The sequence below is a fragment of the Lynx rufus genome, unplaced genomic scaffold, assembly GCF_022079265.1.
Source record: "Lynx rufus isolate CCGP_SWC_20201006 ecotype Redwood Valley unplaced genomic scaffold, mLynRuf1.p SCAF_9, whole genome shotgun sequence".
NCBI lineage: Eukaryota > Metazoa > Chordata > Mammalia > Carnivora > Felidae > Lynx > Lynx rufus.
Window position 1 is genome coordinate 62,453,191 of NW_025814897.1, and position 21,668 is coordinate 62,474,858.

The following is a 21,668-nucleotide window of genomic DNA, read 5'->3' on the forward strand; positions in this document are numbered from 1 at the left end:
TTTGGGGGTGGTTTGTTATACAATAATAAGTATTTGGAACAATTAGACTTATAGTACTCTGAATTTTTCTCTAAAGATCTTGACCACCCTACCTCATCTACTGAATTCCTTAGAAACACCTTAGAATTTGTATTTCCATAAATATATGCAAATTGTTAATAATCCAAATTTTAGGCATTCGGTTCCTGATCCATCACCTTCTGTTTTTCCAATTCACTTTCTCTTGAATCCCAGAAAATAATCTCTCAACTTCTTCAATGAGTTTATCATAACTTGATCTTATTACCTTTTCACTTTTTCTCACTTTCCTCATTTTTCCTTCCTTGTCACCAGCTTTAATTTTCTGATTCATTCTTAGGATTACTGTTGAATACAAATTAGTTCTCCTCTTTCACCCTCCTTCCCTTTGTAACACACGTACCCACCCACACACACAAACACACACACTTTATTATGCTTTTCTAGTAAGTTTTTTTCTAAATCTAACTGTCCACTCTATGCCTGTGACTGTGGGATAAAAATTGTAAATATGCTGATTCACCATATTTTAAATTTAGCATTGCTAAACTAAGAATGTTTTTAGTTATAAAGGGACCATGAATAATTTGATAATGACAGGGAAACTATTCATAATTTCACTTAGACAACAACAGACCTAAATTGAGACTTTCTTGGGCAAGCTGGGATATATAGCCACCTAAAATTTGTAATTCATGGCAATTATATCACATTTCTCTATTTCTTCTCATACTGTTTTTTATTTTTTGGTTTTGTTTTAGGGTTGTTGGGTTTTTTCCCCCTCAGACTCTACAGTCCCTTGGGGCAGGTAGCTGCTTCTCTGGGCTGTGTGAGTGCCTTGGGCAGTTTTCTGACTCTGTATACTGCTTGGTGTTGCCACCTTTCACTGCCTGGAGTTATGGTGTCCTCATGCTCCAGGGCCTCCCAGGCCCAGTGTCAAACACAGCTGTCCTATTTAATTCTCCTAAGGAAACTATGAATGAGGGGCTATTATTATCCTCATTTTATAGATGAGGAAACTGAGGCCCAGAGAGCGTATCACTTTGCCTAAATTCACAAAGCTAGAAAATGGAGGAGTTGGGATTTTAACCCACATAAATCTAATCTCAAAGTCCACATTCTTAACTACTACACCTTAATGCCTGGGAAAGGCACAGGGAGGAGTGTGGATTAAGTTTAAATGTGCATTCTCTTACCTTTACTAAATTTAGTTTCTTGGAAAAAATATTTCCTGGCCACTGGTGTGTGTGTGTGTGTGTGTGCGCGCGCGCGCGTGCGAGCGTGTGTGTGTGTGTGTGTGTGTGTGTGTGTGTGTGTGTAGGTGTGGTAAGGTGGATCTCATTAGCTTTCCTTGGCATGGCCATTGGGATTTTCCACCTCCCAGTAACAAAGGACCGCCCACCTGAACACCCTGAGGCCATGGCCACCCACACCTAGAGATCCCCACCAACCCAGAGCCCTGCGGCTGTCACACTACTAGTTCATGAAGCATCCTTGCTGCCTCAGTGTCCATGCCTCTGGCCATGGACTCCTGCAAGCTCCCCTACCCTTTGCCCATCCAAGGGCCCTACGAGACAGGAGAGGGGCTGGTGATGGTGCGTGGTAGGGCCTGCAGCCACCTCCAGAAAGCTCTGGTACCTTTGCCAAACGACCAGTGATGTCATGAAATTTCTGCCACCCTACTGGCTGGCTACTCATTTTCTGAGCTTTGGTATCTCATCTGAGAAATGGGCAGGGCAAGCTGGAATAGACATTCTTAATCAAGAGTTAATAGATCAGACTGAACTTCTAAATTAAAAAAAATATTTGCAAAATGTGGGCATATACCATGAAGTTTGGTTTAGGATGTGGGGGGTGCTAGAAGGAGAGGCCTCCTGGGTTCTCCAGACACTTAAACCATTGAAGTCGCCTCAAACAGAGGTCCTCTGAATCTTATAATTGTTATCTGTAAATGGAGATGAAGGAAAAACTGCAAGGACCGTGCCTACTAGCTGCTCAGATAAAGTATCCAAAAATGCTAGCTATGTCACATTTTCACCCTCTTTACTCATTTTTCACCCCCTCACCAACCACCACCAATCATCTGTTCTCTGTGTCCATAAACTTTTTTTTGTTTTGATTCCACATATAAGAGAGAGAAAGATCATATGGTATTTGTCTTTTTCTGAGTTATTTCATTTGGCATAATGCACTTTTGTTCTATCCATGTTGTTGCAAATGGCAAGATTTCATTCTTTTTTATTGCTGAATAATATTCTATTATATATACACCACAATTTCTTTGTCCATTCATCTATCCACGGACACTTAAGTTGTTTTATTTCTTATGTCCACAAAGTCTTACAACAGTTGATAATTCTCAAGGGTAGTTTTTCTCCATACAGTGACTCGGGGACCTAGGCTGCTTATAACTTGCCGCTCAGCAATGGCAGCATGGCCTCCTTGTCACTACAGCAGATGAAGAAAAAACATAAAGTCTACACATTTGTTCTTAAATATTTTAGCCTGACATGACATTTGCCACTTCTATTTTCACTGTTGGCCATAAAATGCCACATGGCCCTGGTCTAAAAACATCAGGAATACTTTTATATATAGAAAGGAGAGAAAAACAAGATAGATATGAGAATGAGAAATCTATTACAGAATCCAACATGACCTTGACTTATTGTCATCTATTCTGGTCTCATCTACTACTACATTTCCCTGACTGATTTGCTTTTCGCCATACTTGTCCTCTTGAATCTTCTCATCTACACTAAGTACATTCCTCCTCAGGGCCTTGATAATCCACCTTCTGTCATGCCCAGGTTTCATGCTGTATCAGTTAAATTGGCATGACTGTGGGTAAGATGAAAGCATCAGAATTTTTCAAAAGGCCCCAGGAAGTTCCAGTGTACGATAAAGTTTTGGAACCAGAAGACTTATGGTGTAATTAATAGCTCTATTTTACACATGAGACACCGAGTTCCTAAAAATTAAACAATCTATTCAGAATTTCTCAGCTAGTATATGCCAGAGCTGGGATTCAAATCTACATCTCTTTCATTTTATTTTGCTTTATTTCCTATAAAGTAGATTCCTCTGTGTGGTAGTACTTGATTGAGGGAAATCACTTTTTACGTCTCTTTATACTTTCAAATCACTTTCTAAAAATCTTGAGCCAATTTACACACCAACTTGTATGAAAGAAGTCATAGACAAATTGTAAATATTATTGTATGTATGTATTGTATGTATTTATAGTTCAATACCAATGTGTCAGATGCTTAGGTCTGGAGTGAGGGAGGAAGAAGAGACATAACTAAGATGTTTACAATTCTGTGAGATCTGCCTGGTGAGTATAGTTGAAATGAGTCTGAATCCACCTTGTCCATTCTTCTTCCTTGGAAAGGTATCTTCCCATGGCTCAGATATACCCTAGTCTTGGGATAATTCCAGATGACATCCAGTTCTGGGAGGAAATGCTATCATCCCCTTTCACATCTTTCCCAAGTACACACTTTCCATGTTGCCTTAATTTATGGGAATCTTTCCTGACCCAATCAATTCAACATATAATTTTGTATCTTCATTCCAGGTGACCTAGATACTTGGCCCGAGTGAGACTTTGATGGGTGAATAAAGAGAAATATTTCAAAGGACCACTCTGTCATTCCCTCAGTGCGTTATAGGAGAAGAATGTATCTTACACCGGACTGTAACTAGCAGTTCTTTGAATCAGAAGTTTATAGTCTGGGGCGCCTGAGTGGCTCAGTCAGTTAAGCATCCGACTTCGGCTCAGGTCATGAGTTCCAGCCCCGGGTCGGGCTCTGTGCTGACAGCTCAGAGCCTGGAGCCTGCTTCAGATTCTGTGTCTCCCTCTCTCTCTGCCCCTCCCCCACTCACACTCTGTCTCTCTCTCCTTCAAAAATAAAATAAACATTAAAAAAAATAAAAAAAAAAAAACAAGTTTATAGTCTGGTCTAACTAGTTGAAGGAAAAAAGACAAAGAATTACCCTAATGAAGACACAGACTGTTAAAGGGCTATAAAGGCTTGAGCTCAAGGTCAATGTGCAGAAATTCAGATTAAGCAGAAAGATTATTTTCTTGAGAATAGGTAATATGTTGTATTGAATTAGGCAACCAAAGGAAGCCATGCAAATTCCAACTCAAAGTATATCTTTTCCCAGTCTATCATTCCGTGTCACCTTTTTCCCTGAATTTCTCTTCCTAACTGTTTGACACAGTTTGGCTACATTTATTTTATTTTATTTTATTTTTTTGGCTTGAGAGATGAGCAGGCAGTAACTTACTGTAGGATAGTGATGACTCTTCTCCTGCCTTAAAAAAATCTTTAGGCTTTAAGAGAAGACTCTGGTATGACTGGTGTGTCCCCTCAGGGATCTTATTTGCAAATTCACCTTTCCTTTTAGCAGCTGTGACCATTGGTGCTCTGAGCCACACCATAGCCTCACTGGGTCAAAAAAGCCTTCAGAGGGTGGAAATAAATGAGACCAAATCATAGATCCAGGAGTTATGCTACTTATGCTGGATCAAGATTTCTCTAGTATGGCTGACTACTGACTGAAGTGGGGGTGAGTGTTAAATGGATGAGATGGACAGAAAATAAGGTTGAGGACAGTTCTATAAAGCCAGGGGCAGAAGTAGGGGAAGATACAGAGGGATGACAATCATACCAAGATATTGACGTATTTGGCCACTCTTGAGTTCATATCAGATTGTCCCCTTCTCCATTATGAGAGGTGCAGTTCCTTGAATCCCTCCGATGTTTGCATAGCCTTATTGCATATCAAAACGTATTTTCAGGGGCCCCTGGGTAGCTCAGTCGGTTAAGCATCTGACTTGGCTCAGGTCATGATCTCGCGCTCTGTGAGTTCCAGCCCCGGGTCGGGCTCTGACAGCTCAGAGCCTGGAGCCCGCTTCAGATTCTGTGTCTCCCTCTCTCTCTGGCCCTCCCCCGTTCATCCTCTGTCTCTCACTGTCTCAAAAATAAGTAAATGTTAAAAAAAATTTAAAAAAACGTATTTTCAGTAAGTCTTTTTCTTTGCACCTCAGTCCTTTCTGTTGCAGTTAGACATTTCAGTCTCTTGCTCTGTTCTTTATGGCCTCAAGACAAACCAGTCAGATAGAACTCTAGGAATAGCCTTTCTTAAAGCAATGATGAATTCAGAATTTCTTGACAATAGCTGTGTCTTGTTCTCACTCACAGCAGTAAAGCAGAAATGAAGAAGTGTGTGGATAAGTATGTGTGTGTGTGTGTGTATATATATATATGTATATATATGTGTGTGTATATATATATATATATATATGTGTGTGTGTATATATGTGTGTGTATATATATATACATATATATATATTAGAGTGTCACCCTGTTCTTACATACCTAAAACCCTCACAGTGACCCCAGAAAACCTAGGAGATCAACAAACTCATCTAATTTCCAATCTCACTGGGGTTTTAGTACAGCTGGCACCATCCCAATCAAATTCTCTAATTCTGTCCTGTAATTTCATATGCAGGGAACTTAGAAGCCCATTAAACCATGAATCTCTGCTGCAGTATCCCCAGGTTTTGTTATCTTTTCTGGGGAAGAATCAGGAGACTGTCTTATTGAACAGCCTAATCAAATTTCTTCCTTTAACTCAAATCAGATACACATTTTTCTTCATCTTTATTGTCTCTTGGTGGCAGCTCGTTCCTGTTGTATTGAAGGACTCCCCATATCACAACTGTTTCTCAATCCCAAGGAAGATGAATGAGGGGAAATCAATGAGACTGAGATCATTGAGGAGCCATTCCATCTCAGGTCTCGTGAGACACCACCTAACCTAGCTAACTGAGAAGTGGTCTTGGATAACTCTGAAGATAGTTCTTGATTTCAAAGTGGATGAAACTTAGTGCCTTCACCCTTGGATTACAGACTCAGGAAAAGCCAATATGTCTTTCAACTTGACTAATTAAATGAAGTTTCCTCTTCTGAGAGGCAGGTACCTAGTTATTTCAATGCACTCAGAGATGTGCAAAAGCATGAGAAATATCTGTGAGTATTGTAACCAATGCTTATTAAATTACAGAGACTGTATTATGTACTTTGCATGATTTTTCTCAATTCTCTGACAACCTTACAAAGTAAGAATTATCATCAATCTTATATTAGGAAACTGAGGAGAGAGGAATAAGACAATTAGCAAGTAACTGCAATCAGGCCAGATTTTGAACCCAGGCAGTCTGAATTTAGTTTCTGATGTCTTACTTTCCAGACCACACAGAGAAGGTGACAATCCTAGGAAGTGAGTTGTACAAGAGATGTTTGGAGCATCTTAGAAGATATATTAACTTCATAAAATTGAAAACCTAAGACACTGCAGAGGAATAATGCTTGTGTGATGTGGATTGTGTTTACAGACATTGACCTAAGGAAAGGATAAGTTGTCTCAGACTTGGAGGGTCTGAAATGGAAACTGGTTTCCTCAAGAGAGTATAGGCTTTCTGTCACTAGACTTGTACAAGCAACTTCTAAGTGACCACATTTCAGGATATTACATTTGGGAGCCAAGCATCATAGCATTATTAAATTATACATGCTTTGTAACTAATTTCTCAAATAGATGATAAGATCATATTCCTATGGTTTAAAAACCACAGGTATTTCCAGGATAGAAGTAAAAAAAATAAAATATTTATACCTTCTAAGATGGACTTTATAGTCACTTGCCATTATAATTTGATTATTGAATTTTTAAGGGTATAAAAAATTACAATAGAATCGTGGTAAATTCTCTTTTATGGCTTAAAAATTTAAGCAAAATAACAATTTCATTAGTAATTAAAACTTATAATAACATTATAACCTATACAATTTATAGCTGTAGTAATTGTTAGCACGAAGTAATAAACTTGCAGTAGCATACAAGAAATGCATATTGCAATTAATAAAACAAACAAAATTAGTTGGTCTTTTAATAATACAGGTGGATGTGAATAGGGGATTGAAGGAAGGATATTCTTTTTAATTATTACAAAACTTTTTTATCTTATCTTAGGTGTTTCCACATTCTAAAATTCTTTTGAGGTGAGAACAATTGGATGAAATTAATGTTAATGTCCCTTCTAAAAAAGAGGGTCTTTGAGACTCGAATTCAATAAGGTAAGAATGATGACTTTGACTTCACCTACAAGGATCTCTCATGGTGAGATGTCTCCGGTGAAAGATGCCTCTTTTACTCTTTTCTCCTTACCTATTGGCATAATCTCAATCTATGGCCCAGTCACTGCCAGAAACCTTCCCTGATTTACCTCACCTGTAAACCCCTGGTCTCTGACTTTCTACTTCCCTTCCGATGGCGTGCTTCACTTGGAGACTTCGGGGAACACATACTTGTGTGCTTCTGGTCTTACTGATCATATCAGAGCTCATACTGTAAAGCAGACAAAACAGACTAAGGCAATATATTTTATAATCCAATTGAATCACGTGGCCAATCAAAAAAAGAGATAAAAATTTATTATATAGATACATTAGATTAGACTACATATGTACTGAAGAGCTAAATAAGATCGTGTCTTGCAGTATATTGAGTGAAAAGAACATGATGGGGATCATAGATCTGGTGAGGGAAGATCTCGTCTGATCCATAAGGAAGACTTGCAAGAAGATATGCCATTCTTCAGACACGGTCACTTATAAAAGTCTGTTAAAAAACTCATTTGCTGGGTTCAATCCTTTATCTATTTGCCTATTAAACATTATTTATTGGTCCTGTGTATATAAAGCATTAATGCTGGTTGTAGAGAAAAAAATGAGATGCAATTTTCATAGCATAATGGGGCAAGAGACATACACATAATTATAGAACAGTTTATATTTCCTAAGGGAGGTATGCTGAAGATGTATGATGCCCTTAACACAGCAGCAAGGACCCTAGAAGGGCTTCAACATATTCATGTTTTTTTTTAAATTTTTTTCAATGTTTATTTATTTTTGAGAGAGAGAGACAGAGAGACAGAGAGACAGAGCACAAGTGGGGAAGGCGCAGAGAGAGGGAGGGAGACATGGAATCCAAAGCAGGCTTCAGGCTCTGAGCTGTCAGCACGATGTGGGGCTCGAACTCATTATCCGTGAGATCCTGACCTGAGCCGAAGTTGGACGCTTAACTGAAGGAGCCATCCAGGGACCCCTCATGTGGGTTTTGAATGACTATTAGTAGCTTTCCAGGTGACCAATGGGAATAGCTATTCTGTGCCCCCCAAGAAAGCAGTGTATGAAAAAGCATGCAGATGTGATTAAGCATGCTTTTGGACATTTTGAAACACTCAGATATGGCTGGAACATGAAATACGTGATGGAGTGTGGTGGTAAATAATATGAGATAGGTGAGCAAGAGCAAGAACAGAAGCAAGAAGAGCTTTGCACATCATATCAAGATCCTAGCAGGAAATGCAGCACACACCTACATTAGGACATCTCAAGACAGTGAAATACAGAAACCATTTTCAAAGATGTGGGTAAGTGTAGGGAAATCACAAAGTCTTGTGAAGTTCCTGGATTAGTGACTGTGGGCACTATTACAGTCCTTTGTACTGAAGGGTTGAGAGGAGGACATGGTTAGAAGAAGAAACCAAATCCAGAGGGAGATAAAGCCAGTTTGCAGCAACCCTGCCGGGAGGGAGCTAAAGGAAAAAAAAAATCCTGACCTGCCTTTAATCCTTTGTTGCTGTTTCCTATAGTTAAATCCAACCAGAAGTGAGAGAGCAGGGAAGTCTCTGGATGTAGTCCAGTGTCCCAGGACCAAGAACATGATGGAAAGTGGTGGAGGGTAGACCAGAGGAAGGTAATACAAGATATTCTGAACAGCATACACTAAGAAAGGTTATATTTGTATTATTGTTGATTATTTTCACGTGATAGAATATTTCTACAGCAACGTGGAGGTTTCACTGGAAGATGCAAATCCTAGAAGTAGGCATATTAGTTACAGAGCTATTTTAATACCCCAGGAAAGAAATGAGAAAAGCATGAAGTGGAGTCGAATTGATGGGAATGAAAGAGAGGCAAGAAACTGAATGGATATGTGGGGGGAATAAATGACATCGAGGATGACTTGATTTCATTTTCTAACCACTTTTAGGAAGATAAAGCCTTGTGTTCTCTTCATCATTATGCTGTCCACATCTGTCATCAATAACACTGCCTTTCATCCTTCCACATTTATTCTACTTGGAATCCCTGGAATGCAAGATCAGCATGTGTGGGCTGCCATCCCCTTCTGCTCCATGTATATCCTTGCTCTGGTTGGCAATGGCACCATCCTCTACATCGTCATGACAAATAGAACTCTACATGAGCCAATGTACCTCTTCCTGTGCCTGCTTTCTATCACTGACCTGGTTCTCTGTTCGACCACATTGCCCAAAATGTTAACAATATTTTGGTTTAGGTCCCACATAATTTCCTACCAAGGCTGCCTCACCCAGATGTTTTTTGTTCACACTATTTTTGCCACAGAGTCGGCTGTTCTACTGGCCATGGCTTTTGACCGCTATGTGGCTATCTGCCATCCACTTCATTATACATCCATCCTCAATGCCACACTGATTGGGAAGATTGGTCTGGCATGTGTGGTCCGTGGCCTTCTCTTTGTTTTCCCCTTTGTCATCCTCATCAAACGTTTACCCTTCTGTGGACACCACATCATCCCCCACACTTACTGTGAGCACATGGGCATTGCCAAGCTCGCCTGTGCCAGCATCAAGCCCAACACCATTTATGGACTCACTGTGGCACTTTCAGTCACTGGCATGGATGTGGTCCTCATCACCACCTCCTACGGCTTGATCCTGCGGGCTGTGCTGCGCCTGCCCTCCAAGGATGCCCAATTCCGAGCATTTAGCACTTGTGGAGCCCATATTTGTGTGATTCTGGTTTTCTATGTACCTGCCTTCTTTTCATTTTTCACCCACCGCTTTGGCCACCAAGTACCTCCTCATGTCCACATTGTACTTGCAAATCTCTATCTCCTCGTGCCCCCTGTTCTTAACCCCCTGGTCTATGGCATCAATACCAAACAAATCCGCCTAAGAATATTTGGCTTTTTTATGGGAAGGAGGTAGCTAGACTCTCTATATACCCCAAGGACCAATGGGAAAAGTTTTATAATTAATCTTTCATCTTCTCTAGTACATCTTATCCTTGGACTAGAGGTTTCTGTTTCTGCTAATTCTAGCAAACCAGTATCATGTATTATCTGAAAGTTTCTGAAGTATTTAGAACAACACATTTATACTTGCTCAATCTACAGAAGACTATTTTCCTGTAAGGCTATTATGTGGCTCATTAATTGGCCTGTAGGTTTTGAATCTTCCTAGGAAAAGGTAAGGAGGCATTGTAGTACTTTTGATAGTAAGAACCAGTAAATTAGTCTATGTACAGAAAACTCAGGGCTGGAAAGAGGAAAAGTGATAAAAAAAGATCCACTTACTTATAGCTTCAAGAAATTGAGAATCACACACACACACACACACACACACACACACACACACCACTGATTGATTAATTGATTGATTGTCAGCACTTTCTTAGACCAAGAGTGTTTGTAATAAGAGTGTCAATGCAAGACCAAAGATGGCCATGGTAGCCCAGGTTCCTCTGTATCTGGCATCAGATTTAAACAGATGGAGATGACTGCTATGTAAATTATTTTGTGGACTACTATGGAGAGGTAGCCTGACCTTTTGTTTAACCTCATTTAGTCAATAATGCTTTGGGTATATACGAATTCCCAGGACACAGAGTTTCCTGCTGATCCTCACCAGGGTAACCCAGGTTACTCAGGCTTGACAAGTATCTTTCTCCAAATAGCTGGCCTTCATGCCCTAGCACAGGCTTACCTTCCCTAGGAGCTGAGGTTTGTTACCTTTTTTTTAAGGTGCATTATAAATGAAAAATCTTGTGCACATCAAAATTTCCTCCAATGGCTAACTTTTGTGCAGCTTATATTAGAGCATTGAGTAAGGCTTCTCTACAGAATTTTGTATTAGTCAGGCTTTGCAGGGAAATAGGACTGATAGGAGGTAGATAGATGATAGATGATAACAGAGGTAGATAGATAGATACATAGATAGATACATAGATGATAAAAGAGGAGATTTATTGTGGAATAAATTATGTACTAGGTATAATGGGCATTGAATTTCACAGGCGAATAAGGCACAGTGTGTGACTTTAGGAAACTCATGCTGTAGGGAGAGAAGTTAAGTTAAAAAAAATTGGGGCACCTGGGTGATTCAGGCAGTTGAGCATCTGACTCTTGATCTCAGCTCAGATCTAGATCTCGGGGTCATAAGTTCAAGTCCTGTGTTAGGTTCTATGCTGGGCATGAAGTCTACTTAAAAAAAATTTGTTCCTACAATTTTAGAGACTGTGAAGTCCCACAATCTTCTGTCTGTAAAGTGGAGACCTGGGAAAGCCAGTGGTGTAATTCAGCCTGAGAATGAAGGCTTGAAAACCAAGGAGCCAATGGTGTGAGGGTCAGTATGAGATCTGAGACCTGAGAACTAGGGATGCTGATGTTCAAGGGAAGAAAACCGATGTCCAAACTCAAGCAAAGAGAGCAAATTCACCTTTTCTCTGACTTTTTGTTCTGTTCAGTCCCTCAATGGATTGGATGTTGCCCACCCACATTGGTGACTATTATCCTTACTTAGTCCACTGGTTCAAATGATAATCTCACCCCCACCTCTGAAACACTCTCACAGACGTCCCACAGATAATGTTTTACTAGCTACTGAGGCATCCCTTATCCCAGTCAAGTTGACATATAAAATTAACCATTACAAATTCTTATTGGGTTTGTAAATTATGCTTGTGCTACATTATTTTTTAAAAGAATCAAGGGTATTAACTCCTTACTGGCTATATCATTTGCAAATATCTTCCCCTATTCAGCAGGTTGCCTTTTTGTTTTGTTGATGGTTTCCTTTGCTGTGCAGAAGATTTTGGATTGATGTCGTCTGTTGCCATGTGCTCAAGAAAAAGTTCTGAGACACCAGACTAAGCGGACATACAGGGCTGCCTCTGCAAGAGAGCAGCAGCAACGGGGGTCTGCACAGTCTTTATTTTATGTTGCGTAAGATATAGATATCAAAGAATGTCAAAGCATGGAAAGAAAACACAAAGAGCCTCCAGATATCAACCAGACACACATCTGGTGTTTACGTGAAAGCGTGGAGGGAAGATGTGCAGTTTCAAAGACTACCAGGCAGGTCTGTTTCTTAACCGGCTCCTGGGGGATCATGGAGCTCTGTTCTCATAATGCTATCACATTCGACAGCCTTGAGACCAGAACATGGCTGATGTTTCAGCAATTACCCCATTCTCCTTTCCAGGGCTTACAATACACTCTCTAGAAATAACTCCACAGAAGTCCCACTTTTTTTTTTTTTTTTTTTTGCATTTGCTTCCCTTGACTGAGGAAACCTATCTAGAAAAATGTTTCTACTCTCTATGTCAGAGAAATTACTGATGTGATGGGGGACCATAAGGCAAGCTGAGGGCAAAATACAACCTAGCATACCCCCCATCCCAGGTGGGATATATGTGGGATATGTGTGACATTCCTCAGGCACTCCTGGCTGCCCAAGGACAAAGGAAAGGACAGAAAATAAATGGTTAAACTGATAGAGTCTCCATCAGTTTACAAATATCTTAGTAAATTACAAGAAAAAGAAAATCTTATCAATAGTCTAATCTCCAAAAACCTATAGACTCTATTTCCTGGAGCCCCACATCACCTCTCCATAGTGATATGGGGAACAAAGGCAAGAAGGAAATGGCAGGTAAAATTAAATTTCCTTATAACCTGTAGCCCACTGACAAATACTTGAGGCAAATACAGAGTTTGACATTTCTCCAGGAACTCCCCACTGTCTTAATGTTAATGCTTTGCTAGAGGGAAAAACAAACTTAGCTTGATAATAGTCAGGCCTTCAGTAATCTGTGAGTCTTTAGCATATAAAAGCCTCTTTGGAAACTTCTCTCCAAGTCCAGAGTATATAACCAGTCATTCTGGCTCTTCCTGCCCTAGGTCCTGTCCCTGTGTTTTAATAAAATCACCTTTTTGCACCAAAGATGTCTTCAAGAATTCTTTTTTGGCCATCAGTTCCAAAACCCATGAACCTCACCATCACCCCAAAACCTCATCATATGTGATCTTCTAGTAGTTTTATGGTTTCAGGTCTCCTATTTAGGTCTGTAAACCATCTTGAGTTTAGTTTGTATATGGTGTAAGAGGATGGTCCTAGTTTCATTCTTTTGCATGTAGCTATCCAGTTTTCCCAGCAACATTTGTTGAAGATACCATCTTTACCCATTGTATATTCTTGCTTCCATTGTTGTAGATTGGCCATATTGTAGAAGGATTCTCGCACAGAGGGACGGGACATTGAGGCCTTTCTTCCCAGGAAGCAGCTTTATTCACGCTAGCAGGGATTCAGTGGGCTAAAACTCAAAAGGCTGAGCGCTGAGCAGAGCAGGGTATAGGCTTTTATGCAATTTCTACTTCTTTGTCTCCCATATATGGTGACACATATAGTCTGATTGGATACAGTCCAAGTTACAGAGTTGTGTTAGAGTTATGCATATGTGTATAGGAGTTGATTGGGCCACTTTGCCTTTCTTTGTTCTGAGAAGGCCTCCATCACATTCCTTAGGGAGGGACTCTACCTCTATCACAATATAATCATGGGTTTATTTCTGGACTCTCTCTTATGTTCTATTGATCTATGTGTCTGTTTTTGTGCCAGTACCATACTGTTTTGATTACTACAGATTTGTAATCTATCTTGAAATCGGATTGTGATACCTCCAGCTTTCGTTCTTTTTAAAGATTGCTTTAGTGATTTAGGGTCTTTTGTAGTTCCATGCAAGTTTTAGGATTACTTATTCTAGTTCTGTGAAAAAAATGTTGGTGTTTGGATATGGATTGCATTAAATTGTAGAATGCTTGGGATCTTATGGACAGTTTAACAATATTAATTCTTCTAACCCATGAGTATGGAATATTTTTCCATTTGTTTGTGTTATCAATTCCTTTCATCAATTTTTTATAGTTTTCAGAGGAAAGGTCTTTCACTTCCTTGATTATGTAAAGAACTTATAGAGTTGTGAAAAGTAAGTGAGATGATTCTCAGAAATACCAAATAAAAGCTGTGCTATCTAGTTAACAATAGGTTTACAAACTATTGGAAATATGTATGAACCCCTCCTCTTCCCACAATGGAGTCCCAAACCTTTAGACACTTCACTTCCTGATTCTTCTTCCCTTCTCCTTTTTGTGGGCTTTGCAATGAGCATGCACCAAAGAACTGAAGTCTCTGTGTCACCTCAAGGAATGTATATTTGTTCCAATCAGACTACTTTTTGGCCATACATGGGCATAGGTGACTTCTGAGTAACACTGTAACCTCTGTAGTACTCGGCCAAAGAGGAATCAGGGGAGGGACTTCACGCTAGAAGATTAATTGCCTGCTGTAACCTTCCTGAGTGTGCCTTTCCATCAGACACCCACTCTTGCAAGAATGTTAATTAGAGCCTCGCTTCACTGTGCTCGGAGTTTCTTCATCCCTTCTTTCATTGGGCCAGTAGGATTATTTCTCACAACACCTCAATACCAAAAAAGCAAATAATTCAATTAAAATAAGCAGAGGACCTGAATAGGCCTTTTGTCAAAGACGTCCACATAGCAAACAGATACATGAAAAGATGTTCAACATCACTATCATCAGGGAAATGCAAATCAAAGCTACAATGAGATATTCGCTCACAACTGTCAGAATGGCTAAAATAAAAAAAAAAAAAAAAGAAGAAGAAATATCAAGTTTTGGCCAGGATGTGGACAAAAAAGAACCCTCTTGCTCTATTGGTGGGAATGCAAATTGGTGTAGCACAGTGGAATACAGTATAGACATTCCTCAAAAATTAAAAATAGAAGTACTATACAATTCAATAATTCTACTATTGGATACTTACCCCCTAAAAAGCAGACACAGTAATTTGAAAATGTTTATTGCAACATTATTTACTTTAGCCAAGATATGGGAGCAACCCAAATATCCACCCATAGATGAATGGATAAAGAAGATGTGTGTGTGTATATATAGATAGACAGATAGATAGATAGATATAGATATATATAAATATGTATATAATGAAATATTACTCAGTCATAAAAAAGAATGAAATCTTGCCATTTGCAACAACATGGATGGACCTAGAGGGTATTATGTTAAATGAAATAAGTCAATAAGAGAAAGACAAATACCACATTGTTTTACTCATATGTGGAATTTAAGAAACAAAAATAAATGAACAAGGTGACATAAAAAAAAAAAACATGCTCTTAAATACAGAGAACAACCTGCTGGTTTCTAGAGGGGAGGTGGTGGGGGAAGGGTGAAGCAGCTAAAGAGGATTAAGAGTACACTTATCTTGATGAGCACTGAGAAATATATAGAATTGTTGAATCATTATATTGTACACCTGAAAGGAAGCTATATAACATTGTATGTTAGTTATACTTTTTAAAAAATATAATTTATTGTCAAGTTGGCTAGCATACAGTGTATACAGTGTGCTCTTGGTTTTGGATTACTGTGATTCATCGCTTGCATACAATACCCATTGCTAATCCCAACAAGTGACCTCCTCAAAGCCCATCACCCATTTTCCCTTCTCCCCCATGGCCCCCCCATCAACCCTCAGTTTTTTATGTGAATTATACTTTAATAAACCAAAGAATCAGGGAGATGGTTTGAATCAGGATTGGGAATATCATAATCTCTGTGTATATATATCTAAATATTCATAACTATGTATCCAATTCACCTTAGAAAAAAAATTTAAATTTAATGATGTCCATGGCATATGATAAAAACATAATTAACCAATGTATCCCATTCTGCATGCTCTTCTTATGAAATGATATTGACACTCCAATGAAAGATACAAGCTATGTTCCCTTCACATAAAGCTGGCTTTAGTGACTCACTTCCAGTAACAAGAATATGTTGGAAGTGATAGAATATGACTTACTTCTGAAGCCAGGTTGTGGAAAGAAATACAGACTTGTCTCTCTCCTTTCCACTGCCCTTTCACCTTTGCCCTCCTTCTCCCCTCCTTCTGGTTATTTCTTTTCTTTCATTCACATGTAAGTATTCCAATTTTCTTGAAATTGCCATGATATCATCTAGAGATGAAGAGAGATTAATGAGGATTCCTGGCTGTTCCAGCCTTTAGCTATTAAATTCTCCTGGCCCAGCCCCACACCCTGGAGTAAGCCAGTACCAGATGATTCCAGCACCTTCTCTGATGTTAAGTAGAGCCAGTAGTCAAGATGTCCTCATCAGCTCCTAGAAGAGAAACAAGCTGTCTTTACTGAGCACTGACTAAAATTCCACATTTGTGAGCAAAATAATGTTGGTTTAAGCTACTAAGTCTGGAGTGATTTGCTATACAACAGCCTAATCAAGCTGGAACAATGTCTAACTTAAACAATTTTCTATATGATTAATAACAATCTAATAAAACTCAGAAAATCCATCTCTACCCAATGCTTAGAATTACCTTCCGTTGGTCAAACTGTAAGGTCTGAGAGAAAAGTCCCCAGGAGACCACCCTTACTTCAGATGCTTCCAATGAACTCAGGGGTCCCAGGACCTCCACAATTTTATAGCTGGCTATAAACTTGGGGGGGGGTCATCACAATCACCATTGTGTTTAATGATGTATTAGACAAATTTACAAAATTCAGAAAAGCACTATACTCAGAATTAAAGTTTTATTATAACAAAAAGATACAGATTAAAATAGCAGAAGTGGGAGATGCATTGAGCAGAGTACAGTAAGCATTCAAAGTGTGAAGTTTCTGGTTGTCCTTTCCCTGTGGAGTCATGGATGGGTGTTAGCTCCTCTTGGTCACCATATGTGACTACACAGTGTTACTGCCAACCAGGGATGCTCATTTGAGTATTTGGTGTCCAGAATTGTTGTTGGGGCTTGATTACATATTGCTCATGTGGTGGCTTTTATTCTCCTGTCCCTCCAGGAAGTCAAGCTATACCTCTAGTCTTCAGCTATTGTTGAGGTCAGAACTGATATGATGTGACCCAAAACCCTCATCGTAAATCACACTGATAGACTGTCCAGTGGCCAAAGCCACCAGGCAAATTGGAGACCCTTTTGTAAGACAGGACATTCCAGAGGTCTAGAGATCACCATCCAGGAACTGAAGACTTCTGGTTATGTATTATGCATCCTGAGTGATGTGAGATATACAGATTTATTTATTTTTGTATAATTATATTATTTAATATTTATCTTTTCTCCACTGTTTTAAGTTATTGTCTTTATTGTATAATATAAGGCATATATACTTGGGCATTTGTAATGATGCTATTCTGCTCAAATAAGCTGTCTTTTCCTGAAATTAGCTTCATTTTTTGCAACATTTTATGATACATTTTAAATTCTAGTAGGGAAGGGGTCCCTGGTTATATCATTTTCAATGATTTGTTCTTCCACTTCAATTTCAGAATTATTTTGTCAAGATTCTAATGAATCATTGAAATTTGTTTGGATTGGCCTTGATTTTATGAATTCATTGATGGAAAAAGCATGGCCTTCAAATATTGTTGGTTATTGGTTTTTATTAATGCAAGAAAACAAAACCATGTAAGATCTCATAAGCTAGGATACATAATTAGTTCCTATTTAAAAGAACTTAAAATTTTTTTATTGTTTATTCCTTTTTTGAGAGAGAGAGAGAGAGATAGAGCATGAGCAGGGGAGGGGAAGAGAGAGAGAGAGAGAGGGAGACACAGAATCTGAAGCAGGCTCTAGACTCTGGACTCTCAGCACAGGGCCCAACGCAGGGGCTTGAACTCATGAACCGTGAGATCATGACCTGAACTGAAGTTGGACGCTGAAACGACAAAGCACCCAGGAATCCCAAGAAAGAACTTATTTGGTTCATTTATCATTAACTTATTCATTTATTTGACTCTTCTAATCCGACCATTAATGCCAAACATGGTGCTAGAGATCAGGATACAGGATTTGTGGAGAATTCCGACCAGCACCATTCTCCATGAGTAGTGTGATTATCCAAAGAACAAGCTTAAAAGTTGTGACAGGTCGAGGATTCTGTGCAGTACTATGGCAGCACTTGATAGGACTTTGGGGACACTCTACAAGAAGAGATTCTTTAGAAGTTCTATGCAGAGGGGTGCCTGGGTGGCTCAGTCGGTTGAGCGTCCCACTTCGGCTCAGGTCATGATCTCATGGTCTGTGAGTCTGAGCCCCGTTTCAGGCTCTGTGCTGACAGCTCACAGCCTGGAGCCTGCTTCAGATCTGTGTCTCCCTCTCTCTGCCCCTGCCCCTATCATGCTCTCTCTCTCTCTGTCAAAAATAAATAAATATTTTAAAAAATTAAAAAAAATAATAATTAAAAAAAAAGAAGTTCTATGCAGGGAATTCACCGGACCATAGATGTAAAAGTGAGAAAGCAAGGCTAGGAAGAAAGGATTCTTTCTGGTTGCTACCTGTCATTATCATCCATCAGGATCTCGCAGGGACAGAAAAAAAAGAATGACTGATGCAGGATTCTGATGTGGTACCAGAGCACAGCTTTCTGCAGGGAAGGCTGTGTGGATATGACTATGAGCAGGTACCCCCATGCTTGTCTACATTTGTTGATGCTTCTTTCTGTTGGTATTGATTGTTCCAGGCTCTTCATTCTGCCACTCCTTCCCTCAGCCCCTGCTTTCCTTCTGCTGACACCTGACTTTGAACAAGTCTCCCTACAGGACCTGTCCTGTAGGCACAACTTGCAGTACCATTTGGACATCACAATTTAGAATCCAGCCATCTGAGTCGACTTATGAATGGTCTTTCATGACTTTGAGAGTGGTTAGTACTGTCTTGTGCATTCTGCAATGGATGTGGAAGATTGTTTTGGACAAACTTTCTTCTTTTGACTTAATGAGAAAGACATATGCTATATCTGGACCCAGAAGTTGAGAGGATACTATAACACATGAGAGGGTATTTCACAAAATACCCTGGGGAGAACATCTAGGGTAAAGCCATTGGCCTAGGAAACACGTTAGAGTAAAAAACCTGGAAGACAATAAGGATAGATGGAGCTAGAGCTGCTAACATTTTACCAGGGTATCCAACAACAGGGGCTGTACCTCTGACGCCTTCAGGAGCATGACTACCCCAGTCATGGAGTAAGGTCCTACCGGCTTCCCACACTTACACATATCTGGGAAAGAGAGCCTTTGGAACACAAGTGGCCAGGACCTCCTCTACTTCCAGATTTAGCTTTAATTTCACTGTCTCCTCTCAGGCTCCTCCAGGACTGCCAAAGACTGGAACATGCCCAGAACTGCTAGGGTCAACCAGCCTCATCCCCTGGGAGCTTAGGGAAACCTCCAGGGTCAAGTTTATCCAAAATAGCAGTGGTGCCTTGAGAGTATGCATTTGGGAAGGAGGGAGTAGCAAAGAGCTAATTCTGGGCACCTAGGGGGACTTTCCTTAGGTTACTTAAAGGGCCATACCATGGATTGTGCGTGCCGAGAGTGATGAGTGGAGACATGCCGGGCACAGAGTGTGTTCCCCACGAGCCACACGGATGTATGTGTAGATATAGCAACATACAGCCACACACACTCACACACACACATTTGAAGAAGGTGTCCAGGACCAGCTTCCCACACTCTGCCTGCCTCCTATTCTGGTAAGTGGTTCAGGTGAGGTGGCTTCGCACTTCCATCCTGGTATCCTGGTCTCAGGTTCCCAGAGCCCTGTCACTTGCTTCATTCCTGGTCCTCACTGAACAGCTCTTTTGTGGACTTATTTCATCTTAAGTGAGCTGAGAGTGGTTTTGAATACTCTGTCACAGTGGTTGGTATTTCTATCCACGTTTGCCGCACAGGCTTCAAGTGACATTCTCTAAATGGATACACATTCAAAATTACACATAATAATTTTTGTGAAAATGATGTCTTGTGTGAATAATGATTCAGTTCATCATGAATAACACATTCAAAATGAAATATGTATTTGTCAGATGTTACACCACATTATTATAACTCTAACACGACAGCATTCTACTATACTACATGACATATGTTAGCTTGATTCCAGAATCATTTTTGAGTGTCTACACATTCCACCTTTTGAGTTTTCCATTTTGAAAACATTGATTCTTTTGAAATTTGAGGCTCATGAAGTTTTTTTTTATTGTTCTTCTCAGGTATTTCCCCAAAGAATCACCATGACCGTTTGCAATGCGTCCCTGGGTCACCCACCTTTCTTCATTCTCCAAGGCATTCCTGGGATGGAGGACAAGCACAGATGGATCTCTGTCCCCTTCTCTTCCATGTACTTCATCACCATCCTTGGGAACTGCACCATCATCTTCACCATCTGCACCGAGCGCTCCCTGCACAAGCCCATGTTCCTTCTCCTCTGCATGTTGGCCCTCACAGACCTGGGCATGTCCACTACTACCATTCCTAAGGTGCTGTGCATCTTCTGGTTTGGCCAGAGTGAGATCAGCTATGTGGGCTGCCTGGTCCAAATGTTCTTCATCCACTCCATATCAGCGTTGCAGTCAGCCATCCTGATGACCATGGCCTTTGACCGTTATGTAGCCATCTGTGAACCTCTGCGTTATGCCACCATCCTTTCCAATAGTCGCATTGGGCTCATTGGCCTGGTGAGTTTAGTGAGAGCCATCCTTTTCATTCTGCCCATGCCTGTCCTCCTCCAGAAGATGCCCTTTCGTGTAAATCACGTCATCCCCACCACCTACTGTGAGCACATGGCTGTGGTGAAGATGGTGTGTGTGGACACCACAGTCAACAGGATATATGGTCTGGTGGTGGCCTTGTTGGTTGCTGGGCTGGACATCTCAGCTATTGCTTCATCATATGTGCTTATCATCCGGGCTGTACTGAGACTGTCTTCTAAGGAAGCCCACCACAAAGCAGTCAACACCTGCACCACACACATTTGTGTCATGCTTATCTCATACACTCCCTCGCTGTTCTCTTTTCTCACTCACCGCTTTGGTAGGGGAATTGCACCCCATGTGCACACCATTCTTGGGAACCTCTACTTCCTTGTTCCTCCAATGCTCAATCCTATTATTTATGCAGTGAAAACCAAAGAGTTTCGGGACAAACTGACCAAATACGGGTGCTGGAAGAAGGACCCTGTAACCATAACCCATGGTCAGAAGCCTGTCTGATCATCCAGCAGTAGTGGGTATGAGGAAAAAATGTTTAGTGGAGGCAGTTCCCGGGAGTATTGACTAGTGATGAGATATGTCGTATTGGGCAGATTGACTGCCCCACTCTTGGACAGAGAGGCTATGTCACAGGAGACCTCCTTGCTCTCAGTGACTCTAAAGGTCTAAAGGAAGAATTGTTGCCTATGAAGTTAGAATAATGACATATTCTCTCCTTTCTTGACATGACAGTTGGGAAAGTTATATTGATCATGTTTTTAAAAGCACTTTCAACAAAACACACAGAGTGCATAGAAAAAAAGTTAGGATGCTTCCATATGGAGACAACATCG

At 40.2% G+C, this 21,668-nt stretch overlaps 2 protein-coding genes across 2 annotated transcripts; both read left to right on the top strand.

The window, feature by feature from the left end:
• Positions 1-9,184: 9,184 nt before the first annotated feature.
• On the top strand, positions 9,185-10,135 carry LOC124506254 (olfactory receptor 52D1-like). The gene has a single exon (XM_047072279.1). The coding sequence runs from the start codon at positions 9,185-9,187 to the stop codon at positions 10,133-10,135; it is 951 nt and encodes a 316-aa protein (XP_046928235.1).
• Positions 10,136-20,322: 10,187 nt separating this feature from the next.
• On the top strand, positions 20,323-21,336 carry LOC124505094 (putative olfactory receptor 52P1; the record flags this gene model as incomplete). The annotated part of the gene is made up of 1 exon (XM_047070872.1): positions 20,323-21,336. A coding segment is annotated over one exon (1,014 nt), but the record flags the coding sequence as incomplete, so codon positions are not given.
• Between the last annotated feature and the right edge of the window lie 332 nt (positions 21,337-21,668).